The sequence below is a fragment of the Pogona vitticeps genome, chromosome 5 (assembly GCF_051106095.1).
Source record: "Pogona vitticeps strain Pit_001003342236 chromosome 5, PviZW2.1, whole genome shotgun sequence".
NCBI classification, from domain to species: Eukaryota; Metazoa; Chordata; class Lepidosauria; order Squamata; family Agamidae; genus Pogona; species Pogona vitticeps.
Window position 1 is genome coordinate 92717793 of NC_135787.1, and position 22567 is coordinate 92740359.

Here is a 22567-nt window from a genome sequence, read left to right on the forward strand (position 1 = left end):
CATTAATTAATCCCTGCCAATATTTAAAATCCTCTTCTTCTAATCGTATTGGGAGCATCCTAAATAAAAAAGTAATCTTCTGTAATATTTTCATCTTAATTAAAGCGATTCTCCCAAACCATGATAGTTTCAATTTGGCATACTCTTGCAATTTATCTTTAATTTCATTTTTTAATTTATCAAAATTTTTCTCTTTTAATTTTTGAATTGTTCTAATTATGTTTATACCTAAATATTTGATAAGATTACACATTTTAACGCGATATTTATTCACAAACATTTCTTGTTCCTGTATATTATAGTTAAACATCATCATTTGTGATTTTTGCCAATTAATCATTAAACCTGTTATTTCCCCAAATTTTTCTAAATGGTTTTTGATGTTTTCCATACTCTCTAATGGATTTTTAATAGTCAGTAAGGAATCATCAGCAAACAAATTAATTTTAATTATATCATTTTTACCTGTTCCTTTAATTAATTTATCATTTCTTATTGCGTTAGCTAATAATTCTATAACCATGCAAAACAATATTGGTGAAAGTGGGCAGCCTTGTCTAGTACCTCGGCCTAGAAAGATCTTTTCCATTAGACCATCATTAACTATTATTTCTGAAGTATTATCTAAGTATAATTGATCTATAACCCCTCTAAACTTTTTACCAAATCCCCAACCTCTTATAAGAAGTTTTAGTGTTGACCATTCAACACAATCAAAGGCTTTAAATATATCCAATGATAAAATCATTACTTTTATTTTTTTCTTTTTCTATTTCATGTATAATATTTAAAACTCGTCTAGTTAAATTGTCCATTTGTCTACCCTCAATGAAACCACATTGGTCTTCTTTAATATAATTTGCTATAAATCTATTTAATCTATTTGCCAATATAGCGGTAAAAATCTTAGCATCTTGGTTTATTAAAGATATAGGTCTATAGGATCCTGGATCTGTTTGATCCTTATAGGGTTTTAGAATAAGAATCATTAATGAATGCTTCCATGAAGCTGGAAATGTCTCTCCTTCCATTATAAATCATTTTTAGCTTAGGTATCAAAATGGTGCTAAAGTATTTATAATATTCTGGACCCAATCCGTCAGGACCTGGTGTTTTACCATTTTTAAAATTTATTTATGACTTCAGCAATCTCTTGTTCATTGATCTCTTCTTCTAATATTCTTTAATCATCTTCCGATAATTTAGTTTTTAAATTATCATTTATATATTTTTCTATACATTCTTTCTTTATGTTATTTCCTTTATATAGTTTCTGAAAAAATTCATGAAAAATCTTAAATTTTTCTTTCATTATATTACAATTTTTACCTGTTCGATCTTTAATTATCCCTATTGAATTTTTTGCTCTTTTATTTTTACACATTCTAGCTAACAATTTTGAGTTTTTGTTATTAAATTCAAAAAAAGTCTCTTTAAATACATCAGATCTCTTTGAACTTTCTCTATTTCTATATTATCTAATTCCTTTCTCTTAGCCTGAATTTCTATTAATATTCTTCTATCTCTTTCTGTAAAAAATCTATTTTCTAAGTTTTTCAAATCTTCTTCTAGTTTTTTCACATGTCCCTCCTTAATTTTTTTTAAATTTACACGATTCTCTTATTGTTATTCCTCTTGTGATTGCTTTCATTGTGTCCCACAACAGGCCTGGTTTAGCACCTCCCGTTTCATTTATTGTCCATAATTCTAGCCATTCCTTCTTTATCTTTTCTATTATTTCTGGGTACTGCAGAATATTATTATTAATTCTCCACCTTTTGGAGTCTTTATAATCTTTCTTTATTTCAATCTCTATTAACATTAGTGCATGATCTGTTATTTTAATAGGGTTTATTTCAGTATCGACAATCTTAGAAATTAAATCTTGAGATGTAGATATATAATCTATTCTAGAGTAAGTATTGTGCACTACAAAAAATAAGTATATCTTTTTTCATCACCTTTCATTTCTCTCCAAATATCCTTCAAATGGTTATTTTTTATCTTTTTACTTAATATTGTGTTTCTATGATAAATATCATTCCGACCGTATGCAGTTTTGTCTTTTATCTTATCCATAACCATGTTGAAATCTCCTGCCATAATAACATAACCTTTCTTTACCTTTTCCATTTCTTTAAAAAACAAATCATAAAATTAAGTATTTGTTTAAGTATTTGTAAGAGGTTACAGCAGTTATTATGTGACTGTAGTTCTCCTTTTCTCCATACAGCGCTATAGTATGTACAGAGTGGTTAAAGTTACATCTCTGTTTCAAGGTTGGCTGCATAAGGAAGAACAGCATATTACTGCTTTCTCCACAAACTGCAGATACAGAAGGGCTGGAAACAGACTGGCTCTCTGTCTAGAGCAAGTGACCTTATTTCAAAATTGCTATTGGAAATTTAGCCAGTTACCCTTTCAAAAGCAAACTAATTTTTTTTGTAACATCACTGAAATTTGATTTGAAAATTTAAAATGTATTATATATGTATAAGTGTTGTGCACCCCCCAGTGACCCCTGTGTGTTTTGCCCCTCACCCAGGTTCACCTTCGGGCACAACTTGTTCTTTTCACTTTTATTCAGTGCCACCAGAGACCATTATCCTCACTATATCAATTATGAGTCTCACACTCTTGCTGCCAAATAAAACAAGGTTTATTTAAGGATAAATAGGTGAATCACAGAAGGAAAATCATGGATATTCTATTATCATTCATTCATTAAACATGGATTTGATTTATTCTCAAAGGCTGGTTGAGTTCATCTGAATTGGGCCCTACAGGTTACTCCAAAAATGAAATCACAAGAGCCATCAAACCAAGAAAACAACACCGAACAGAAGAAAAACAGCCACCCACTAATAAAGTATTTCTGCCATACATCAAAGGGGTCACAGACCCCATGGGGAAACTTTTGAAAAAACACAACCTACAAACAGTATTCAAGCCTACCACAAAAATACAACAAATGTTAGGGATGGCAAAGGACAGAAGGCACCCCCTCACCACTGCAGGAGTATACCAGATACCTTGCAGTTGTGGCCAGGTATATATTGGAACGACAAAACGAAGCATCCACCCAGAATCAAAGAACATGAGAGACACTGCAGACTAAAACAACCAAAAAAATCCGCAGTAGCTGAACATGTCCTAAAACAAACTGGACATGAAATTCTATTTCAAAATACTGAAGTACTGGACAACACCAGCAATCATTACATCAGAATGCACAGGGAAGCCATTGAAATCCACAAGCACCAGCAGAACTTCAACAAAAAAGAGGAAAATGTGAAGCTCAACAAAACTCGGCTCCCAGGTCTCAAAAATACAGCGTGCAAAAGGCCAACGAACTCCACCCAGCCACAAGGACAGGGGATCACTACACACAAAAGACCAGCTAATGACACCCATCAACCACAGTGACAGATAATCTCTTCTCCTTATCACAACAAGACACCCACAACAAGACACACTAATCACCCATCTACAGAAAAAGACAAAAGCCTATCTCACAGCCATAAATACTGCACTCCCAAGCCAACTACACCAGAGCACAGAGTGCTGTCCTCTGAAGATGCTGGCCACAAAGACTGGCGAAACGTTAGGAAGAACAACCTTCAGAACATGGCCAAAGAGCCCGAAAAACCCACAACAACCAGTGGATTTGATTACTTAGAAGTTTGCTTGTACTCATTTACTTTAATCAAGATCTCAATATTTTCTGACTGTTGATGTAACTTCTAATTCCTTTTAACTCTTTAATATTCTCTATCTAACCAACTGTCCAATATCTAGTCTGAACACTTCACAGTCTCCTCCCTAACTGTCTAAACACTCCACCATCTTTTTCCTAACTGACTCTCTGTCACACTCTAACTGCCTCTCTTGCACTCCCAGTTCCCTTGACTGCGCCCTTCCTGTCCTGTCATAGGCTCCTGCACTAGTGCTCTAAGATGACTGACAGGAGTGACGTGTGGGCTGTCCACCACAATGAGGTATAATATTCAAATTACAAGTCACTATACCAATAAATGACAGAAATACAGACAATAATCACATTTTATTGTTCTTGTTCTCACAAGCACAACCCATTGGGAAAACAACCTGTAGACAGCAGGGCATTTCTTAAAGTATATAAATCAAAAATGGAAAAACTCAAGAATGTTAGCAATTTTCTTTCTTTCTTTCTTTCTGGTGTGATTTTGTGGAGCCACATGCAAGGTTAGATGGCCCAATAAACTGAATAAGCACTACACATTCTTAGGCAATAGCCTTGATTACGGCAGAAAATAATTTAACTGTTTCTCATGTAGAAAGAGGATTCAGGTAGCAAGTGTTTGTTATGTGCTGTCAGGTTGCATCCAACTAACAGCAACTCTAAATAACTGAAATATTTAAAGAGTGATTTTACCAGAGCTAACCCTTCAGTGAGATTCTCTATGCAAGCAGGGATTCAAACTCAGATATCCTGAGCCCTAGTCTGTAATTCTCTTCACCATACCACACTGGGCAGCATAATCACACATCTGTAATTTAAGGAATCCACAACACTTTTCATATGATGCAACATGTGAGCCATAGTTAAAATTTCTAACATTTGCACATAATCAATTTCTGCATTTTTATGTGTAGGCTATCATATATACCAGTGTCACTCAAATTAAAAAGCCACAAGTCCCATGCTCATTCCAGTGCCCTTTCTTAACTCCTCCCTTGCCCCAAATTCTTTCTTTTGCACTGCATTGTGCTTACCTGCTCTCATTCTTCACCCTAGTACTCACTCAGCTTGTAACAGGGTTGTGTTTTTTTGTGACACAATCCTGTTTGTGTCACAAGATTTTGACTCCCAAAATGCCCTATTAGCCATTCAAAATGTGTGAACATGTTTCCATTTCGTACTGTTTTGGAGATCTAACCATTTGGGTGAGAGGCCTGCAACTCCCAAGAATCCTGCACCCAGCATGACCAATTGAGATATAAATCAATTATTTTATGTAGGAACTCAACAGTATCAATGCAAAATGTTTGTAGCTCTTACCATTTCCGAGACCAATAGTCTCAGCCTCTTACACATTTTCTTCTATATTTATGAGCTTATGATACAGTTTGTGAATGCTTTGATCGGCTTGTCTAAGTGCTATTATCAAAGTATATTTAAAATATCACCCATTTGAGTGTTTAAAGACACAGAGCTAGATTGCATCATAAATATATGACATCAAAAGCATTTATGAAACACCCAGAAGAAGGCAAGAAAATTAATAGACACACGGAGAAGCAGGAGCTATTGAAAAGAAAAATTAAGCACAGATAAACTTAGAACAGAAGAAAGGCGGCCAGCAACTGCTGCTCACAAGTTTTTCTACACTCCCTTGCAGCTTTCTTGCAACTAACAAACCTTGAAATAATTTCTTCTAAACATAGGAGTATTTTTTCTGAAGTCCCCCCTTTGCCCTCTAGTGGACAAAAGAAAAGTTTTCCAAATGAATTTGGATGAAGGAGTTTCTACAGCTTCTGCTGGCTCCTAATATGTGGCAAAAGTACCCCCATGTTCTCTACGATACAAGGGTATTTTCTCAGTCTCAAAATATTTTTCAAAAAAGGCTTTACTTTGGGGGAGTGGGAGTGTTGGGGTGCATCCTTGGACCCTGAGAGGATGCATGAGAGGTATCAGAATTCAAAATAATCATAACCTGATGTTCAGTAGGACTGCATAATCTGTGGGAAATTGGTTCCAAACCCAACACATGTGTATGCTGAAAAAAATGTAAACTATCAAACACAATGATAGTTTGATAGAGAGATCTCTGGCTCTCTTCAGTGGCCAGTTCTGGTATATACACCCTGGAAATACATATAAATAGGTATTTTGGGGGGTGGTGTGGGTTATTATTTAGTATTTTCAGCCAATGAATAAACAAACCAGGAGATACTTATCCTGCAAATAGGAAGTCCTATATAATCTGTAACCAGACTCAAAGATAGTATAGCATAGTTTGAAAAAAGAAAAAGTGGAAGGATAAACAAATTATTCACATGTAGCAATAATCTCAAAGTCCTTTTACCTGCAAAAGTGTATGTACTGCATGTGTCACAGGAAAAATGCCTTCTGTGATTGATAAGCAACTGGAAAATCCGACAAAGTATCCAATTTTGAAGGAATCCATAATTAAAGTAATCACAGCAAACAAAGTAATCCCACCTGGAAGAAATTTTAAAAGAAAGATCTTGTTCTAAAGGAAATAATTTAAATGTTATAGAAAATACGGAAAATTACTAATTGGAAAATTAAACACTGAAATAAGAAATAAGTAGTCCTGCCATAGCACTAGGAATTTCCTTCCCTAGTGAGTAGTTTCTATAAATGTAAAATATTTTCACTTGGGCTCCCTATTATTGATTGGGTTGCTGTATGTGGCTGATTTTAATTCTGTCATTATGACTGAGTTACCAAATACTCAAAGTCATTAATCACTCCAAACTCTTGAGATGTTTTGATGCAATAATTTTTTTAATTTTCTGTATAATTTCAGTGACATTATACTGTTAGCAAAAAGGTTGAAACAACTTAAAAACTGAAATGATATTTCATTGATTAAGGGCATATAATAATCTCTGTATTACCATGGAAACTTTGTGTTCTTTGCCCCATCCCATTCTTTATTCCTCAAAGTAATTTTCAGAAAATGTAATGCCATATTCAATGTACAGTGGTACCTCAGTTTACGAACACCTCAGTTGACATAATTTTCAGTTTATAAAGCAAAATCCATTGAAAATAAAGCCTCCGTTTATGGTGGTTTTTTTTGGGGGGGGAGTACAAAAAAGTTTCCCCACGATGCATTGTGCCTGGAGGTTTCTAGGGCCACCCCATTCCTATGAAACTCTGCGTTTCGATTTACGAATTTTTTGCATTATGTAACATCCCATAAAATGCATTAACTTCGTAAACTGAGGTATGCCTATAATATGTAATGCCATATTGTCTCCTCATTTTTCACTTAAGACGACGCAATTGGCATTTTCAGAAAATGGGTTCAGTTTTCCAAATTTGTCTATATCATAAGGTATATCCTTTGACACTTACAAACAATTGCCAAACTCATTTTGATTCAAGTAGACCTTCAAGGAAAAGTATGAACTCTATCTATTTGGCTCCAGTCTTTTCCTGGACCACTTTAGTTTCCATCCATGGAACAGGAAATAATATTTTCCTCCTATAGCAGGGTGTGTGATTTCTCACTGATTAAAATTTGATCCACATTTGTTCTTATGTGCCATTGTCACCTATCAAAAGTAAAAGTATCTAGGAAAGATAGTTTTGAATCTCAAGGAAAGGAAGACTTCCCTGGAGCCCAAAGCAATCTCTCCTCTGGATAAGGGATACTCTAGAGTTGAGCGCACTCCTTTTCTCATGCCCCGAGCAGGTTCAAAGTAGGTTAGCCAGGAAGAGGACAATGAAGTGGTGTCTCAGCCATGCTCAATAACCTCAGCCTCAGAACCAGCAATCATAGAGCTGGTTCTATGACAGATTCTCCTTGGCCAGCCATATTCCACTAAACCTGGAGAGCCATTGTTTACCACTTAAAACTAGATGGTTTGGAGGGGGTCAAAACTGTTCCCATTCTTTTTCTACAAGGCAAAGGACCTGTGCTAATGTAATGACCACATCCATTAGATGTAGTTAATGTCACATGTTGGGCAGTGGAATATGCTGAATATAACTGTGATTATAAAGAAACAGCTGTGCAATATTAAGTTTCCAGCATATTTTATTAGCAACTGCAGAAAGACACTAACAGAAAGAGAAATATTCAGTTTAGCTTCTTTGTGTGTGTTTTCAACACCTTCGTCATACTTGGTCATTTAAGAGCTGAGATAACATGCTTATATAATTCTTGCCCTCTGTATTCATTGATGCATCTCCAGTAGCTTTCCATTTATATCCCTGAGGGAAGATATACAATAGATAAAACTTGTCTGACCACCTCAACTTCCTGCATCTATACTGTCTTCCTTCAAGACTCAGGGGTGATTTGCAAAAGGAGAAAGGGGCAATAAGGAAAGTTAACCCTCCTTCACAAGTGCAACTCAGTATCCTGATATTCAAAGTGCGAATCATGGTGGGAGATCTTAATCGTGTTTTCCATATTTCTTATTTCCTCCTACTGCATGGACACCATAACCCTTCTCAGAAAGTCTTTGTCAAGATTATAATCTTCTGTTATGTTTCGCATTGAATATGACATTGCTGTATTGAACATCACTGAAAACTACAGATAAGTTACAAATAAAGCAGGAAGTAGTCAAAAAAAAGGAACAGAATAAATGGGACAGAAATGACATATACTATATTGCTATGTATATTATATTATTTAAAACAGAATGGTTAATGTTTGTTTTAATATTATTATATCTTTTAATATTATTATATCATTTTAAAAATGCTCATGTTGAAAGTTAGTGTAGAAGCTTTTAAACAGAACAAGCAAAGAAACTGTATCTAATCATGGGGAAATGTTGATGAACAGCAGTGACAGACCTAATGAGACTGGTTTGAGAGTCTGGGAGTAGAAATTATTGATTTGGCAGCCACTTCCTGGGCTGAATTTCATTTTATTGATTTATTAATAAAATTTTATCTCACTTTTTCTCCAGTGAACTGAACACAATGTAAAAGGCATTCCTCCTCCATACTTTATCCTCCTAACAACCTCATGAGGTAAGTCAAGCTGTGAAAGAATGGCTGACCTAAGGTCATTCAGTGAGTTTCATGATTCACTAAGGACTGGAATCAGGGTCTTCCAAGTCACAGTCCAAGAACAGGTCTACATGGCTCTTCCAATTTTTCCTGAATCTGCAGTCACTCCTTTTTTCTTATGTGTAGATCTGGCCAGAATCACCCTGGATCTGGAGTAACTGCAGATTCAGGAAAGATTAGAAGGATGAGTGGATCTGGTCCAAAACCGTAACCAAGACAAAGAAGAGCTTTCCACTGGCTTTCATGATAGCATCTGAGACTAACTTTTTGCTTACATGACATCATGTATGTGCTATATAACTTACAACAATGTTTCACTATGAGAATAAGAAGGTAACAATAGCCATGCCTTCAGTCCCACCTTTGTGAATTTTAAAGAGAGGGAATAATTCTGAGTAATCCTTAACCTTTGCATGCCTGGAACTTCTGTTCTTCTACTCCTGCACACAACTAATTCCATAAACACTAATAAACAAAACAGAATAGTAGAAAAAAAAAGTTCATTGCTTTTTTTTACCACATCCCACCTTTGCTGCCCTGCGATATAGTTACTCTTCCTTAATCTCCAAAATAAAATTATTCCTAGAAGTTCTAATTCATTGGAGCATTCCTGTTTCAATTGGGGTTTGATATTTACATTGTATTTACATATGGGTAAATTCTTCCATCTCATTCATTTATACAGCCCAAAATGAATTTCAAGATTACATCACCATAGCACACACTTTAGCCTGTTGAGCTTAATGGTAATATCACAATAGTAGCTAGTTTTGTGATACATCCTGACTATACCCTAGTAACCATGATTCTGAGAATGCAGGAGGTTTCTTAAATAAAAGACATTGTCATGACAAAGATAACATCCACTTCCACAAGTGAAATGACTTATTGGAACACCCAATCTTTTACGGATAGTTCAGAGAACACTTTTATTCTTGAAAAATAATTTCATTGCTGTCTGCTTTGCAAAAGGGAACTGATTGTCCTTTTCTTAAATTGGCCCTGCCCTTCTTCATTACTTTGATTTCCTCTTCCATTTCCTCTTCTCTCTTCTGATTACATGATTCAGATTTATTTCATGGATATGAAATCCAATCATATTTTGGATTTAAACATTATCACTACCTCAAGAACACTAACAGATCTGATAAAAATTCACTAAATTGTTTCAAAGAAAGAATATTCCTTGATAGTCTGGGATTCTCTACAGTGACATTGATTATCAATTGAGAAAAACTTGTATACCCTCCTACTTGCCATGGAAGCCTCAAATCTTCCAACTGGCGTTCTGCTGATAACAAGAAATAATTTTACACAAGAGGAACTAGGGCTCTTTCCCGCCTCCTGTCACCCAGTGAAGACATCCCGTTACTCCAGCTACTTTGTGAGATGTTTGGATACCGTGATGAATTTAGCGTTTCAGCCCTACAGAAATCCGCAGAATTAGCTGCCACAAAAGCATGCAATCTCAAGCGCCGGATTCTTTACCCTTCCTCTCCCCGCCCGGCCCCAACCCGTTGGCCCGCTCGCCGCCCCGTCCGGGCTGCACTCACACTTCAGCCAGCGCGCTCCGGCGTGTGTGTCCTTGTCCTGGATCAGCCTCTTCTGCGCGTAGCGGCGGCAGATGTACCAGGCCATCCAGAGGAGCTGGAGCAACATGAGGGTGATGAGGTAGGAGAAGACGGCGCTCTTGGCGATTCCCGCAGCGTGCACCGCCCAGGCGAACATCAGCAGCAGCCCTGCCAGGAAGAGGTGCAAGCCGTACTGGCTGCTCAGGATCTCGGCGTTTTTCTGGGGGTAACTCTTGCCTCCGAGGAGAGGCAACCGGCGGCTCGCGCCTCCGCCGCCACTGCGATTGGAGTGCGCCGGCGAAGGCGGGGGGACCGCCTGCGTCTTCTGCAGCTCCCAGCCGTCCGCGGCCGTTGCCTGGGCGGCAGGACTCTTCGCGGCGCGGCTCTTCCTGCCCTTCGGAGCGGCGCGGGAAGGGCCGCCGGCTTTCCCTTCTATGACCATCTTTCTGCCTGGCCCAGAAGCCCTCTTCCCCTCCCGAGGAAAGAATCCACAGGCGCGAGCACAGAATTTACAGGCGTCGCCGCCGTCTGTGTTCCCAGGCGGAGGAACGGCGCGCACGAGCAGAGGGCACTCCGCTTTTGGGCTGCAGCTTTCACAAGGGCTCCTCTCCTTTCCCCCTCCGGTGTTGTCAAGGATGATCGCCACGTCACCTTCAGCTTTCCCCTTCACTATTGATACGTCTCGTCTGGTGTATTTATGGAGTTGTGCTCTGTCCTGATGTCACTGGGTGTGCCAGATGGAATCGAATTTCAGTTACCCTCAACCTGTTAGCGGAGATGCTTTTCCCGTCTCTCATTGTTCACCTTGGTTTGAAATGAACGTTTTCGGCTCTTCGGCTGGCCGCGTGAGGAAAGCGCCCGTAGGGCATCCTGTCCCTGACTGTACTGATAGGAATTTGCGATAAGGCGACCTGTGCCCAGGGCGGGAAAGGGCCCTGAAGGCGGCCTAGCTGCAAGATTACGCGCCGTGAATTTCGGGGAAATGTGACAGAGGAGAGCGGGGGGGGGGGGGGGAAGGAAGAGAGAGAACTGAAATAACGCAACAAGCATTTATTCTAGAAATTCAGGCCATTGACAGGCTCACCCGTGTTTGCCAGGAGGCTTTGGAATGCCTCAATGTCTTATGCTTAAGTGAAGAACTTGTGAAGGACCAGGACCAGCACCGATAGCCTATCCCTACAAGCCAGGAACCAGAAGCTTGAAAACAGCCTCTTCTTGTCATTTGGCAAGCAACTCGTTATTAACAACCAAAATCCTAGAGATGGCATATATGTGAAGTCATTTGTCAAAAGGAGGGAGGAGCTGCATGACCTGATCTGACCATATCAATTCACTTGCACAGTACACGCTACTGCAGGGGTGGGCAACTAATTTCTATAGGGGGGCCACATGGAAAATCTGGACTGTGTTTGGGGGCCGAACCAACTTTACTTAAAAATGAAATGAAACAGTGATGTTATGATTTTTTAAATTTTAAACTTGTTAATCTTCACAAATACTAAAGAGTTTTTTTGCGGCATGTTAAAAATAAACAACTGATCTACTTTAGATATAAAGCTATAAATGGTTTTGATGTTCAAAACTGTCCGTGGGCCGGACAGGAGTGGCTCGCAGGCCATATGTGGCCCTCGGGCCACATTTTGCCCAGGTCTGGGCTAGTGCAATAGGTTAAGCCCAACAGATTCAGCCTTTGGCAAAGGAAAGGTTTATTCCATTTCCAATAAACTGTTTTCCTGCAGCAGGATTCTGGGACATCACACTCCATCTGTAGTTGAGAATCTCAGCTCTTTACTTCATGTACATTTAGAATCATCCTAGAATAATGAAGATGGAAGGGGCCTACAAGGCCGTTGAGTCCAACCTCCTGCTCAGGGGGGATATCTGTCAGGTGGCTCTCTGAATTTCTGTTGAATGCCTCTACTGTAGAACTTACCACCTCTCCAGGTACTGCTCTAAGCAGGTGTTTCCTGATAGTCAACCATAATCTGGTTTCTTGTAACTTGAGCCCATTGTTGCATGTCCTGCACTCAGGGATGATCAAGACTAGATCATGCCCCTCCTCTGTATGACAGCCTTTCAAATATTTTAAACCTGCTATCAAATTTCCTCTTGGTCTTCCTTTCTTAAGGCTAAACATGCCCAAGTCTTTCAGACTTTCCTCACAGGGCTTGGTTTCCTGCCCCCTGATCGGGTTACCCTACTTGGAACTCATTCCAATTTGTTTGTATCCTCCTTGAAGTGCTGACAAACAGGCCTAACCAGTGCCAAATGGAGGAGAACTAGTACTTTGAAGGATTTGGAGACTATACGTGTTAATTCAGCCTAAAATAGCATTTGCTTTTCTTGTTGCCGCATCACACCCAGCTTGTGATCTACAACAACTCAAAGATCCTTCTCATGTGTAGTTTTGCTGAGCCAGGTAGCCCCCATATTTTAACTGTGTTTGGTTTCTTATTTCCTAGGTGCAGTATTTTGCACTTATCCCTGTATTTCATTCTGTTGTTTACAGCCCATTGCTCAAATCTACCTAGGTCATTTTGAATTTTGTACTAGATAGTCCACCCAATTTTGTGTCATCTGAAAATTTGATTAGCATTCCCTGTACCGCCTGATCCAGGTCATTAATAAAAATGTTGAAGAGCACAGGGACCACAACTGGAACTCCACTTGTTAACTCCTCCCAGTTTAAGGAGGAGCCATTAATCATCACCCTCTCAGTACAATTCTGTAGCCAACTGTATATCCACCAGTTGTTCTATCCAGTCCACACCTAGGTAGCTTGCCAAACAGGAAATCATTGGACACTTCGTCAAAAGCTTTGCTGAAATCAAGATATACAAGTCTACAGCATTCCCTCTATCAAGGAGGCTGTTGTTGTTGTTTAGTCATTAAGTGATGTCCGACTCTTCATGACCACATGGACCAGAGTACACCGGGCCCTCCTGTCTTCCACTGCCTCCCAGAGTTGGGTCAAATTCATGTTGGTAGCTTCGGTGACAGTGTCCAACCATCTCATCCTCTGTTGTCCCCTTCTCCTCCTGCCTTCACGCTTTCCCAACACCAGGGTCTTTTCCAGGGAGACTTCTGTTCTCATGAGATGGCCAAAGTGTTGGAGCCTCAGCTTCAGGATCTGTCCTTCCAGTGAGCACTCAGGGTTGATTTCCTTTAAAATGGATAGGTTTGTTCTCTTTGCAGTCCAGGGGACTCTCAAGAGTCTCCTCCAGCACCACAATTCAAAAGCATCAATTCTTTGGCGGTCAGCCTTCTTTATGATCCAGCTCTCATGTCCATACATCACCATAGCTTTGACTATGCGGACTTCTGTTAGCAAGGTGATGTCTTTGTTTTTTAAGATGCTATCTAGGATTGTCATCTCTTTCCTCCCAAGAAGCAGGTGTCTTTTAATTTCCTGGCTGCTGTCTCCATCTGCAGTGATCATGGAACCCAAGAAAGTGAAATCTGTTACTGCCTCCATATCTTCCCCTTCTATTTGCCAGGAGGTGATGGGACCACTGGCTATGATCTTAGTTTTTTTGATGTTGAGCTTCAGACTGTTTTTTGCACTCTCCTCTTTCACCCTCATTACTAGGTTCTCTAATTCCTCACTTTCTGCCATCAGAGTGGTATCATCTGCATATTGGAGGTTGTTGATATTTCTTCCGGCAATCTTAATTCCACCTTGGGATTCCTCCAGTCCAGGCCTTTCGCATGATGTATTCTGCATATAGGTTAAATAAGCCGTACTCCTTTCCCAATTTTGAACCAATTAGTTCTTCCATATCCAGTTCTAACTGTTGCTTCCTGTCCCACGTATAGGTTTCTCAGGAGATAGATAAGGTGGTCAGGCACTCCCATGTCTTTAAGGACGTGCCATAGTTTGCTGTGGTCGACACAGTCAAAGACTTTTGCATAGTCAATGAAGCAGAAGTAGATGTTTTTCTGGAACTCTCTGGCTTTCTCCATAATCCAACTCATGTTAGCAATTTGGTCTCTAGTTCCTCTGCCCCTTCAAAATCCAGCTTGTACTTCTGGGAGTTCTCGGTCCACATATTGCTGAAGCCTACCTTGGAGGATTTTGAGCATAACCTTGCTAGCATGTGAAATGAGTGCAATTGTATGGTAGTTGGAGCATTCATACGAATATTTTAAAACCATATTTTAATAGGAAAAACCTGATATTGTATTCTGTGAAAGAAACTGGAGAAGACCAGGATTTATAGTGCTGGGAGAGATCTAGTACTCCTACATATAATTCAGAAGGGTTAACCTGGATGCTTCATTGTTCCCAGTACAAAGAGAGGAAGTATCTAAGGTGTTGAATGTTTAGAATTGTGTTTTCAAATCTACCATGGAGAGCTGAAGGGGTTCAACATAGTATAAATACCAGAGATGCAAAACCTATTGTCATGGCAGACTACAGTGGTGCCCCACTAGACGCTTACCCTGATAGACGATGAAATCGCTTCATGATGAGTATTTTGCAATCGCTATTGTGATCGCAAAATGGTGTTTAGATGGGGACAATCCGCTTGATGACGATCGGTTCCCTGCTTCAGGAACCAATTTTTTTGCTTTACGAGGATTGAAACAGCTGATCGTCAGGTTTCAAAATGTGCACCCACTGTTTCAAAATGGCTCCCCGCTGTGTTTCCTCGCTTTACAGGGACCGGAAAATGGCTGTCCTATGGAGGATCTTTGCTTTACGATGAGGTATTTCACCCATTGGAATGCACTGAGCGGTTTTCAATGCATTTCAATTGGCTTTTTACTTTTGCTTGACGACGATTTCGTTCTACAGCGATTTTGCTGGAACGGATTATCGGCGTCAAGTGGGGCACCACTGTACTTGCCAAACACATCAATGTGCAAAACTATGCTTTTACAAACAACTAGAGTGATGGGGGGGAAAGAGGAATAATCTACACACGATGATAGGAAGCCAAATTACTTTGGTCATGCTACAGTCCCAATTCACGGGGGGGGGGGGCTGCACCTGCTATCTGCAATAGGAGGATATTCCATTTGCTTCAATAAGAACTGTTCCCCCCCTTTTGTAAATATCAGTTGTAACAGATTGTGGTGATATCCTCTGAAGCCCCTATTCCCCCAGGCCTTCACAAGGTTCTCGCTCTTCTTCCTTCTTCGCTGCCACCAGGTATTGCTGTCTCAATACCATTCACTCAAGGAGACATGTGTACTTTTGAAACTTAACTCATTTATTTGATCAGGGATGTTAACATCTGATTAATATACAGTAGGTAAATCACAGGTTGCTAATCACTTGAATCTGAATCAGTTTTACTTTAACTTTAAAGCTGTATCAACTCTCAGTTCACTCTTAAGTTTCACACAGTCTCTCACTCACAGAATCTCTCTCACTCACAGAATCTCTCTCACTCACAGGATCTTACAGAATCTCCATCCACCAGCCTTTATATCCAGCCCCCTCCCCCCTTGGCACCGCCTTCCATCCACTCATTGGCTCCTTCTCCACTGCTCAGCTGTGACGGACAGGTGAGGGCAGGGCTGTTCACTACACAGATATACAAGAGGTACTAACTGTGCTGAGAGAAAAATGGTGAAATATTTTTAGTGCATAACATGTTTCTTTGTAGTGGCCTCTGTGAATGCACACAAATGGGTTTATCCTGCACCTGCGCAGGATGTTTGGAAGATTCTAGAGCTTGGGGGAAAAGAGTCAATTAGTTCCCCCCCCCATACGGTATGAGCTCTGCCTCCTCAACCTTCCTTTCAGTTTCCTCTTTTCCACCTTTTGAGTAGGATGTTAGGAAACCTCCCTTGTTTTTTTTCCAACAATAGAACCTCCAGCTTACACCTTTTCTGTCTATCATTGTATCCTCCCTCCTTTCCCTCAACTGTTCCCTTTTTTCTTTTCCTTTTGTTTTATGGCCCCTCGGGGATTCAAGAAATGCCCCGTTTGTCTTCAACAAATTCCACTCACAGACGGGCACGATCTTTGTCCTTTTTTTGTTTTGGGTAAACCCCATCTCACCCAGTTGTGCACCGCGTGCAGGAGTTTTTTCAGGCAGGCTACTAAGCTGGAACTACAACGACTCAAATCTTTTCTTTACAAAAAAACTCTCAACCCTGCTATGGAGGCTACAGACCTCCCTTCCTCTAACCTTCCTCACCAGGAGGCTGCTAAATCGACTACTAGCCCTGCTGCCCAGTCTCTATCCAGCACGACTTCTTTACCTGTGAAATCCAAGAACTTTAAAAAAACACCTAAGCTGGCTTCTTCCAAGGCTCAGCCTACTGATCCTGCAAATAAGAAAAAGGATAAGGAAAAGCCTAAGAGGCAAAAGGACTTAGCCAAGCCGGCTATCACTCCTCTTGCTATACCTCCTATACAGTGGGGTCTTGACTTAAGAACGGCTCGAGTTAAGAACATTTTGACTTAAGAACCACTCTCATAGGAAAATATTGACTTGACTTACATACTTAGATTTGAGTTAAGAACTGAAAAAAAACCACGTGGGAGGCAGGGAAATTGCAAAATTTGAACTTTCAGTTAACTGTTGGCCAGTGAAAAGGGTGCCTGTCTGCTTCCTCACTCCTCCCAGCGTTTAGAGAGTGGATTGGGAGTCTTCAGACTGCCTGGTACTGCCTGGACTGTATTTTCCCTGCCTTCCCTGAACCTTTCTTGACCTAAGAAAAAAAGAAACAAAATATCCCCCTCTAGTGGTCGAAGGCAGAATAGCAGCGTCCCATTAGTTTCTATGGACGGAAAAGAGCAGATACGGATCAAATGGTTTTCAATGCATTCCTATGGGAAATGCAGATTTGACCTGAGAACTTTTTGACTTGAGAATCGCCTTCCAATACGGATTGAGTTCTCAAGTTAAGACCCCACTGTACTGGTACAGGAGTCTTCAAGGGATGATATTGAGCTTTCCGACAGGGAAGAACCTGCTATAGCTCCAGCCCAACAAGCTCATGATATCCTGAGCATGTCTCCAAGTTCGGGCTGATTTGGGGCTGCTGCACCATCCAGCCCGGCCATAGCCCCTTTTAGCCCTCATTCCTCAGGGCAGGCAGATACCAAGACTGAGTTGGAACAGGAGTCTGCTCCTTGCACTCCTAGGAAAAGTAAAGGTAAAGGTAAAGGTTCCCCTTGACAATTTTTGTCCAGTCGTGTTCGACTCTAGGGGGCGGTGCTCATCCCCGTTTCCAAGCCATAGAGCCAGCATTTGTCCATAGACAGTTTCCATGGTCACATGGCCAGTGCAACTTAGACACGGAACGCTGTTACCTTCCCACCGAGGTGGTCCCTATTTATCTGCTTGCATTTGCATGCTTTCGAACCACTAGGATGGCGGGAGCTGGGACAAGCGACGGGAGCTCACTCCGTCACATGGATTCGATCTTACGACTGCTTGGTCTTCTGACCCTGCAGCACAGGCTTCTGCGGTTTAGCCCACAGTGCCACCACGTCCCCAGGAAAAGGAGAAATGCAAACATGCCTCTCCATACCAGCCATCGAGGCTTGAGGAGCAATATTACCATCCAGAGGGTTTACCTCTGTATGGTCACTGGTACCCTGACAGGTACCATCCCTATCCATACCAGAACTATGGATATCCTGATCAATACAGAGGGCTGGACTACCCACTACCATAGCTCCTCCACGACAACCGTCATTGCAGTACCAAGGGGATGTCTCCATTCCTCAAGCTGCACCATCCCGAAAGAGACCGATGATACAGACGCCTTCCACGCCGCCCAAACAACTCAAACTTTATAAGGGCCATTCCTCGGTACAGGCTACCATAATGTACTCTGGTCCTCAAGACCATGATACAGAATCCTTTTATCTGCTCAAGATACAGAATCCTTTTATCTACTCAATCAGATGCTGACTCTATACTGTCAGCCTTGGTACCATGTCCACCACCATTGACTTCCCAGTCGTCTAGGGGTGCCAACTCATCATCACCTGATGAATCTGAAGCTCCTGATGCTGGAACCACTGGCAATACCTTGCAGTCCCCTCTTGAAGACATCCTATGCACAACTTATCTTGCGCATGGTGAAGACACTAAAACTTGATGCACACATTCCTCAACAAGAACTGGACTTGGTTTTTCATGATATGGAGAAGGACAAAACACCTCCTCCTAGTTTGAGCCTCATACCGGCACTCCTTACTTTGGTTAAGGACTCTTGGGAGAAGTCTCCTTCAGCTTTCCAGCTCCCGCGAAAAATTGAACACCATTATAAAACTCATGGTTCGGACTAGGATTTTCTATTGAAACCTCTCATTCCCAACTCCATTGTGGTTGAGGTTACTCGATACATGTCTCTCTGTAGATCTTCTACCACACCGGTCAATAAGGAGGGCAGAAAGATAGTCTCCTTTGGAAAAAAAGCTTTACTCATTGGCAGCATTGCTTATTAGGATCTCGAATTACCAAGCCACAATGGGTACCTACCAAAAGCATTTGTGGGATAGAATTCTCCCCTCGCTTCAAACCCTTTCAGAACCACTGAAGACCAAAGCTCTCAATACCTATGCAGAGGCCAATACCCTTGCTAGACAACAAGGGCACACAGCAAAGCATACCGCTGATACTGCCTCCAAATCTTTACTTACTTCAATAGCACTCAGAAGACACGCATGGCTTCGAGCGGCCAACATCCTGGAGGATACCAAGACTAAGATCAAAGATCTCCCTTTCGACACGGTCGGGCTGTTCAATTCTAAAACAAATGACATAATGGAGAATATCCACAAAATGAAAAAGACTGCTAAATTCTACATCCCATACCAGCCCTATCAGTATCCAAAACCTTCATACAAGAAGCCATTCTACCAACAACTCCCTCAGTACCAGTCCTTTTGGTACAGCAGGCAATAACACCATGAACGTGCCTATCAGCCACCTCAATCCACCACGTTGCAACCTAAGCAGCAACAGTATCGGGGCTCCAGGCAGCCCTTTCAGAAATCTCAATGCAGGGGTAAGCCCTATTCTTAATTGCCCTGGTATCTCCACCAGACTATTTCCATTCCTTTCCCATTAAAGAAAAATTACATCAGACAAATGGGTTCTGACTATCATTGAGAGGGATACACCATTACTCCCAACTAGTTCTACCCGTGTCACCCGCGCGAGCCAGGAGGTGAGGCTGAGGAGCCTGACGCTGAGGGAGGCCCGGAAAGAAAGAACTAGAAACCGGGCTTTCTCGGCGGTGGCTCCTCATCTCTGGAATAACCTACCTCCGGAGATTCGTGCTGCACCCTCGCTGGGTACTTTTAAGAACCAACTAAAAACATGGATGTATAGGCAGGCCTTCCCTTCCAGTTAATTCCTGTCCTCTTTCCTTTTTTTCTCTTTATTTGATTTATTTTTATTTTCCCCATCTTATAGAATCATTTAATTAATTAATTGTTATAGATTTTTTAAAGAACTTGTTATCCTTATGTTGTAAGCCGCCTAGAGTGGTAGAAATGACTAGATAGGCGGGGTATAAATACAATAAATAAATAAATAAAAATAGAATTTGCGCACATTCCCCCAACAAATTCCATCAAGCCCACCGCATTCTCCTTACCTTTACAGGAGGAAATTTCGGCCCTCCTCAGTAAAAGGGCGATAGTCATAGTTCCGCCTAATGATTCAGATGGGATTTTTTCTTCCGGTACTTTGCTGTCCCTAAGAAAGATGGGGGTATTAGGCCTATTATGGACCTCTGTCAGCTCAATGAATATATTCACTACAAAAAAATTCCATATGCTAACCCTGGGCTCCATTCTCCCTCTCCTGTCATAGGGAAACTGGTTCACTATTATTGATCTCAAGGGCACTTACTTTCATATTTCAATTTAACCATCCCATCAAAGATTCCTCTGGTTCTGGTTCCAGCACACCACTTACCTATTCGCAACTCTCCCCTTCGGGCTTTCTACAGCTGCCAGGACATTTACAAAGTGCATGGCCCCTCTTATGGCTTACCTCCGTACCATGGGGATAAAACTCTTCCCGTACATCGATGATTGGCACCTCGTAGCCAGGACTTATCAGGAGGCCATCGCAGCCACAAGAACAACTCTTCAGGTCCTACACAAATTAGGCCTATAAATAAATTCGGAATAATCCCACCTAGTACCATCACAACTAGTGACTTACATAGGAGTGCAACTAGACGCCCATCGGGCAAAAGCATTCCTACCACCCGACCAAATAGAGAAAATCAGTCGGGCACTACATCCTTTCTGACCTTTCGGTACTCTCACCGCTCTCAATGTTCAGCACCTGCTGGGCCTTATGGCTTCCACAGCTTTGGTGGTCCCGTATGCCAGGCTCAAACTCCGTCCGCGCCAATCCTGGTTCCTGTCACAATTCGACCCTGCAACAGACTCCCAGCTAAAAAAGCTAGTGATACTGCCACTGCTGGTAACTCAACTCGTGTGGTGGGCGTCCTCCCACAACTGGCTGATTGGCAGACCATTCTGGCCGCCGCCTCTGTCAATCCAGGTGATGACAGATGCCAGCTCCTCTTGTTGGGGAGCTCACTGCCAGGAACTGCAGATACATGGGCATCAACTGGAGATGCTAGCCATCATAAAGGCCTTTCAGGCCTTTCTACCCAGAAGCGCAGGGAAATCAGTACAGCTCATGACCAACAATATCATGGTCATGTACTACATAAACAGACAAGGAGGAACTCGATCACTTCCTCTGCTTCATCTCACCTTAAAGTTCTGGGAGTGGCGTCATACCCACCGTATCGCCCCACAGGCAATACACATTTCATTGGAGGAGAACTACTTGGCAGACCACCTAAACAGACTTCCCACCAGGACGCACGAATGGTCCCTCAATGACACTGTCTTCCTGGACATCTGCCACAGATGGGGTCAGCCAACAATAGACCTTTTTGCTTCCCGTACCAATGCCAAGTGCCCCAGGTACTGCTCAAGAGCAGGCAGGGACAGGGCATCTCTAGGAGACGTGTTCATGGTACCGTGGTCCGGGGAACTTACTTACCTCTTTCTTCCAATACCAATGTTACTCAAAACGATAACCAGGATCATCCGATACTGAACAGATACAATTCTCATCGCCCCATGGTGGCCGCAACAGCCGTGGTTCCCCCATCTGAAGGAAGTACAGTAACACAATAACTGTTCCACTTACCTCCAATACCATCTCTCCTCTCCCAGAACGATGGGGCAATCCTTCATCCTGATGTCCGATCCCTACATCTGACGGCGTGGATAACCCCGAATGCCATGCAATCTTAAACCAGGCCAGGAAACCATCCACGTCTCACCTGTATAGTTCTAAATGGAAATATTTCCTCAAATTCACTGCATCTAAGGGACTTACCCCAGTCACTTCGTCTATTTTGACTCTACTCGCCTTTATCATGTATCTCTTTAACCTTGGACTGTCACATTCCACTATTAAGGTTTACATTGCAGCAATAGTGGTTCACCAACCTCCTGGATCCAGCTCTGCTACACTTTTTTCACACCCCACGCTCAAGAGATTCCTTAGGGGCTTAAAGAACATTCGCCCTCCATCACAAAGAATTTTGCTCATTCTTGAGGCCCTTACGAAGCTACCATTTGAACTGCTGGCTACCTGTAATGAAAGGTTACTCTCTCTGAAGGTGGCAGTCCTCGTGGCAATTGGGGTCTGATATTGGGGTGAAGAGGCACTAACATATTTTCCTCATGCTGGCTGCCTTGCATTGGTTGGCCATTCATTTCTACATTGATTTCAAAGTTCTTACGATTGCTTATAAAGCCGTAAATGGTTTAGGACCTTGATATCTGGCAGAATGCCTTCTCCCACAGATCTGCCAGAGACACTCATTCTAGCCAGGCTGGGCGACTGAGGGGCCTAACGCCAAGGGAGGCCCAGAAGGAAAGAACAAGGAACCGGGCCTTCTCAACAGTGGCCCCTCGCCTCTGGAACAATTTGCCTGTTGAGATCCACCTGGCTCCCTCTCTGGATGTCTTTAAAAGCAAACTTAAAACATGGCTATTTAGGCAGGCTTTCCCTCCTGCTGTATCTTAATATTTAAAAATTTTTTACATCTTGGATTCTTGCATGTTTATGGGTGCTATTGTTTTTTTAATTTTGTAATGCTGCCCAGGGTAGACCATTGGTCTAGATGGGCAGGGTATAAATCAAATAAATCAATCAATAAATGTAAATACATTCACCAGGAGAGCTAGTGAGTTAGCTCCTCTCAGATC

General features: G+C 41.6%; 1 protein-coding gene across 3 annotated transcripts in view; it reads right to left on the minus strand.

Annotated features, from left to right (window-relative positions):
* Positions 1-22153, minus strand: part of OTOP1 (otopetrin 1) — a 54272-nt gene extending 32119 nt beyond the window's left edge. Inside the window, exons 1-3 of one of the 3 annotated variants that reach the window (XM_073001035.2) lie at positions 20313-22153; positions 19912-20012; positions 6069-6205 (exon numbers count right to left, since the gene is read on the minus strand). In XM_073001035.2, coding sequence (XP_072857136.2) covers positions 6069-6205; positions 19912-20012; positions 20313-20347 — 273 coding nt within the window. In that variant the 5' untranslated portion in view covers positions 20348-22153. Of the gene's footprint in view, positions 1-6068; positions 6206-10317; positions 11019-19911 lie in introns of those variants that run through there. The other 2 variants (XM_073001034.2, XM_020813311.3) reach the window with 2 other exon arrangements.
* Between the last annotated feature and the right edge of the window lie 414 nt (positions 22154-22567).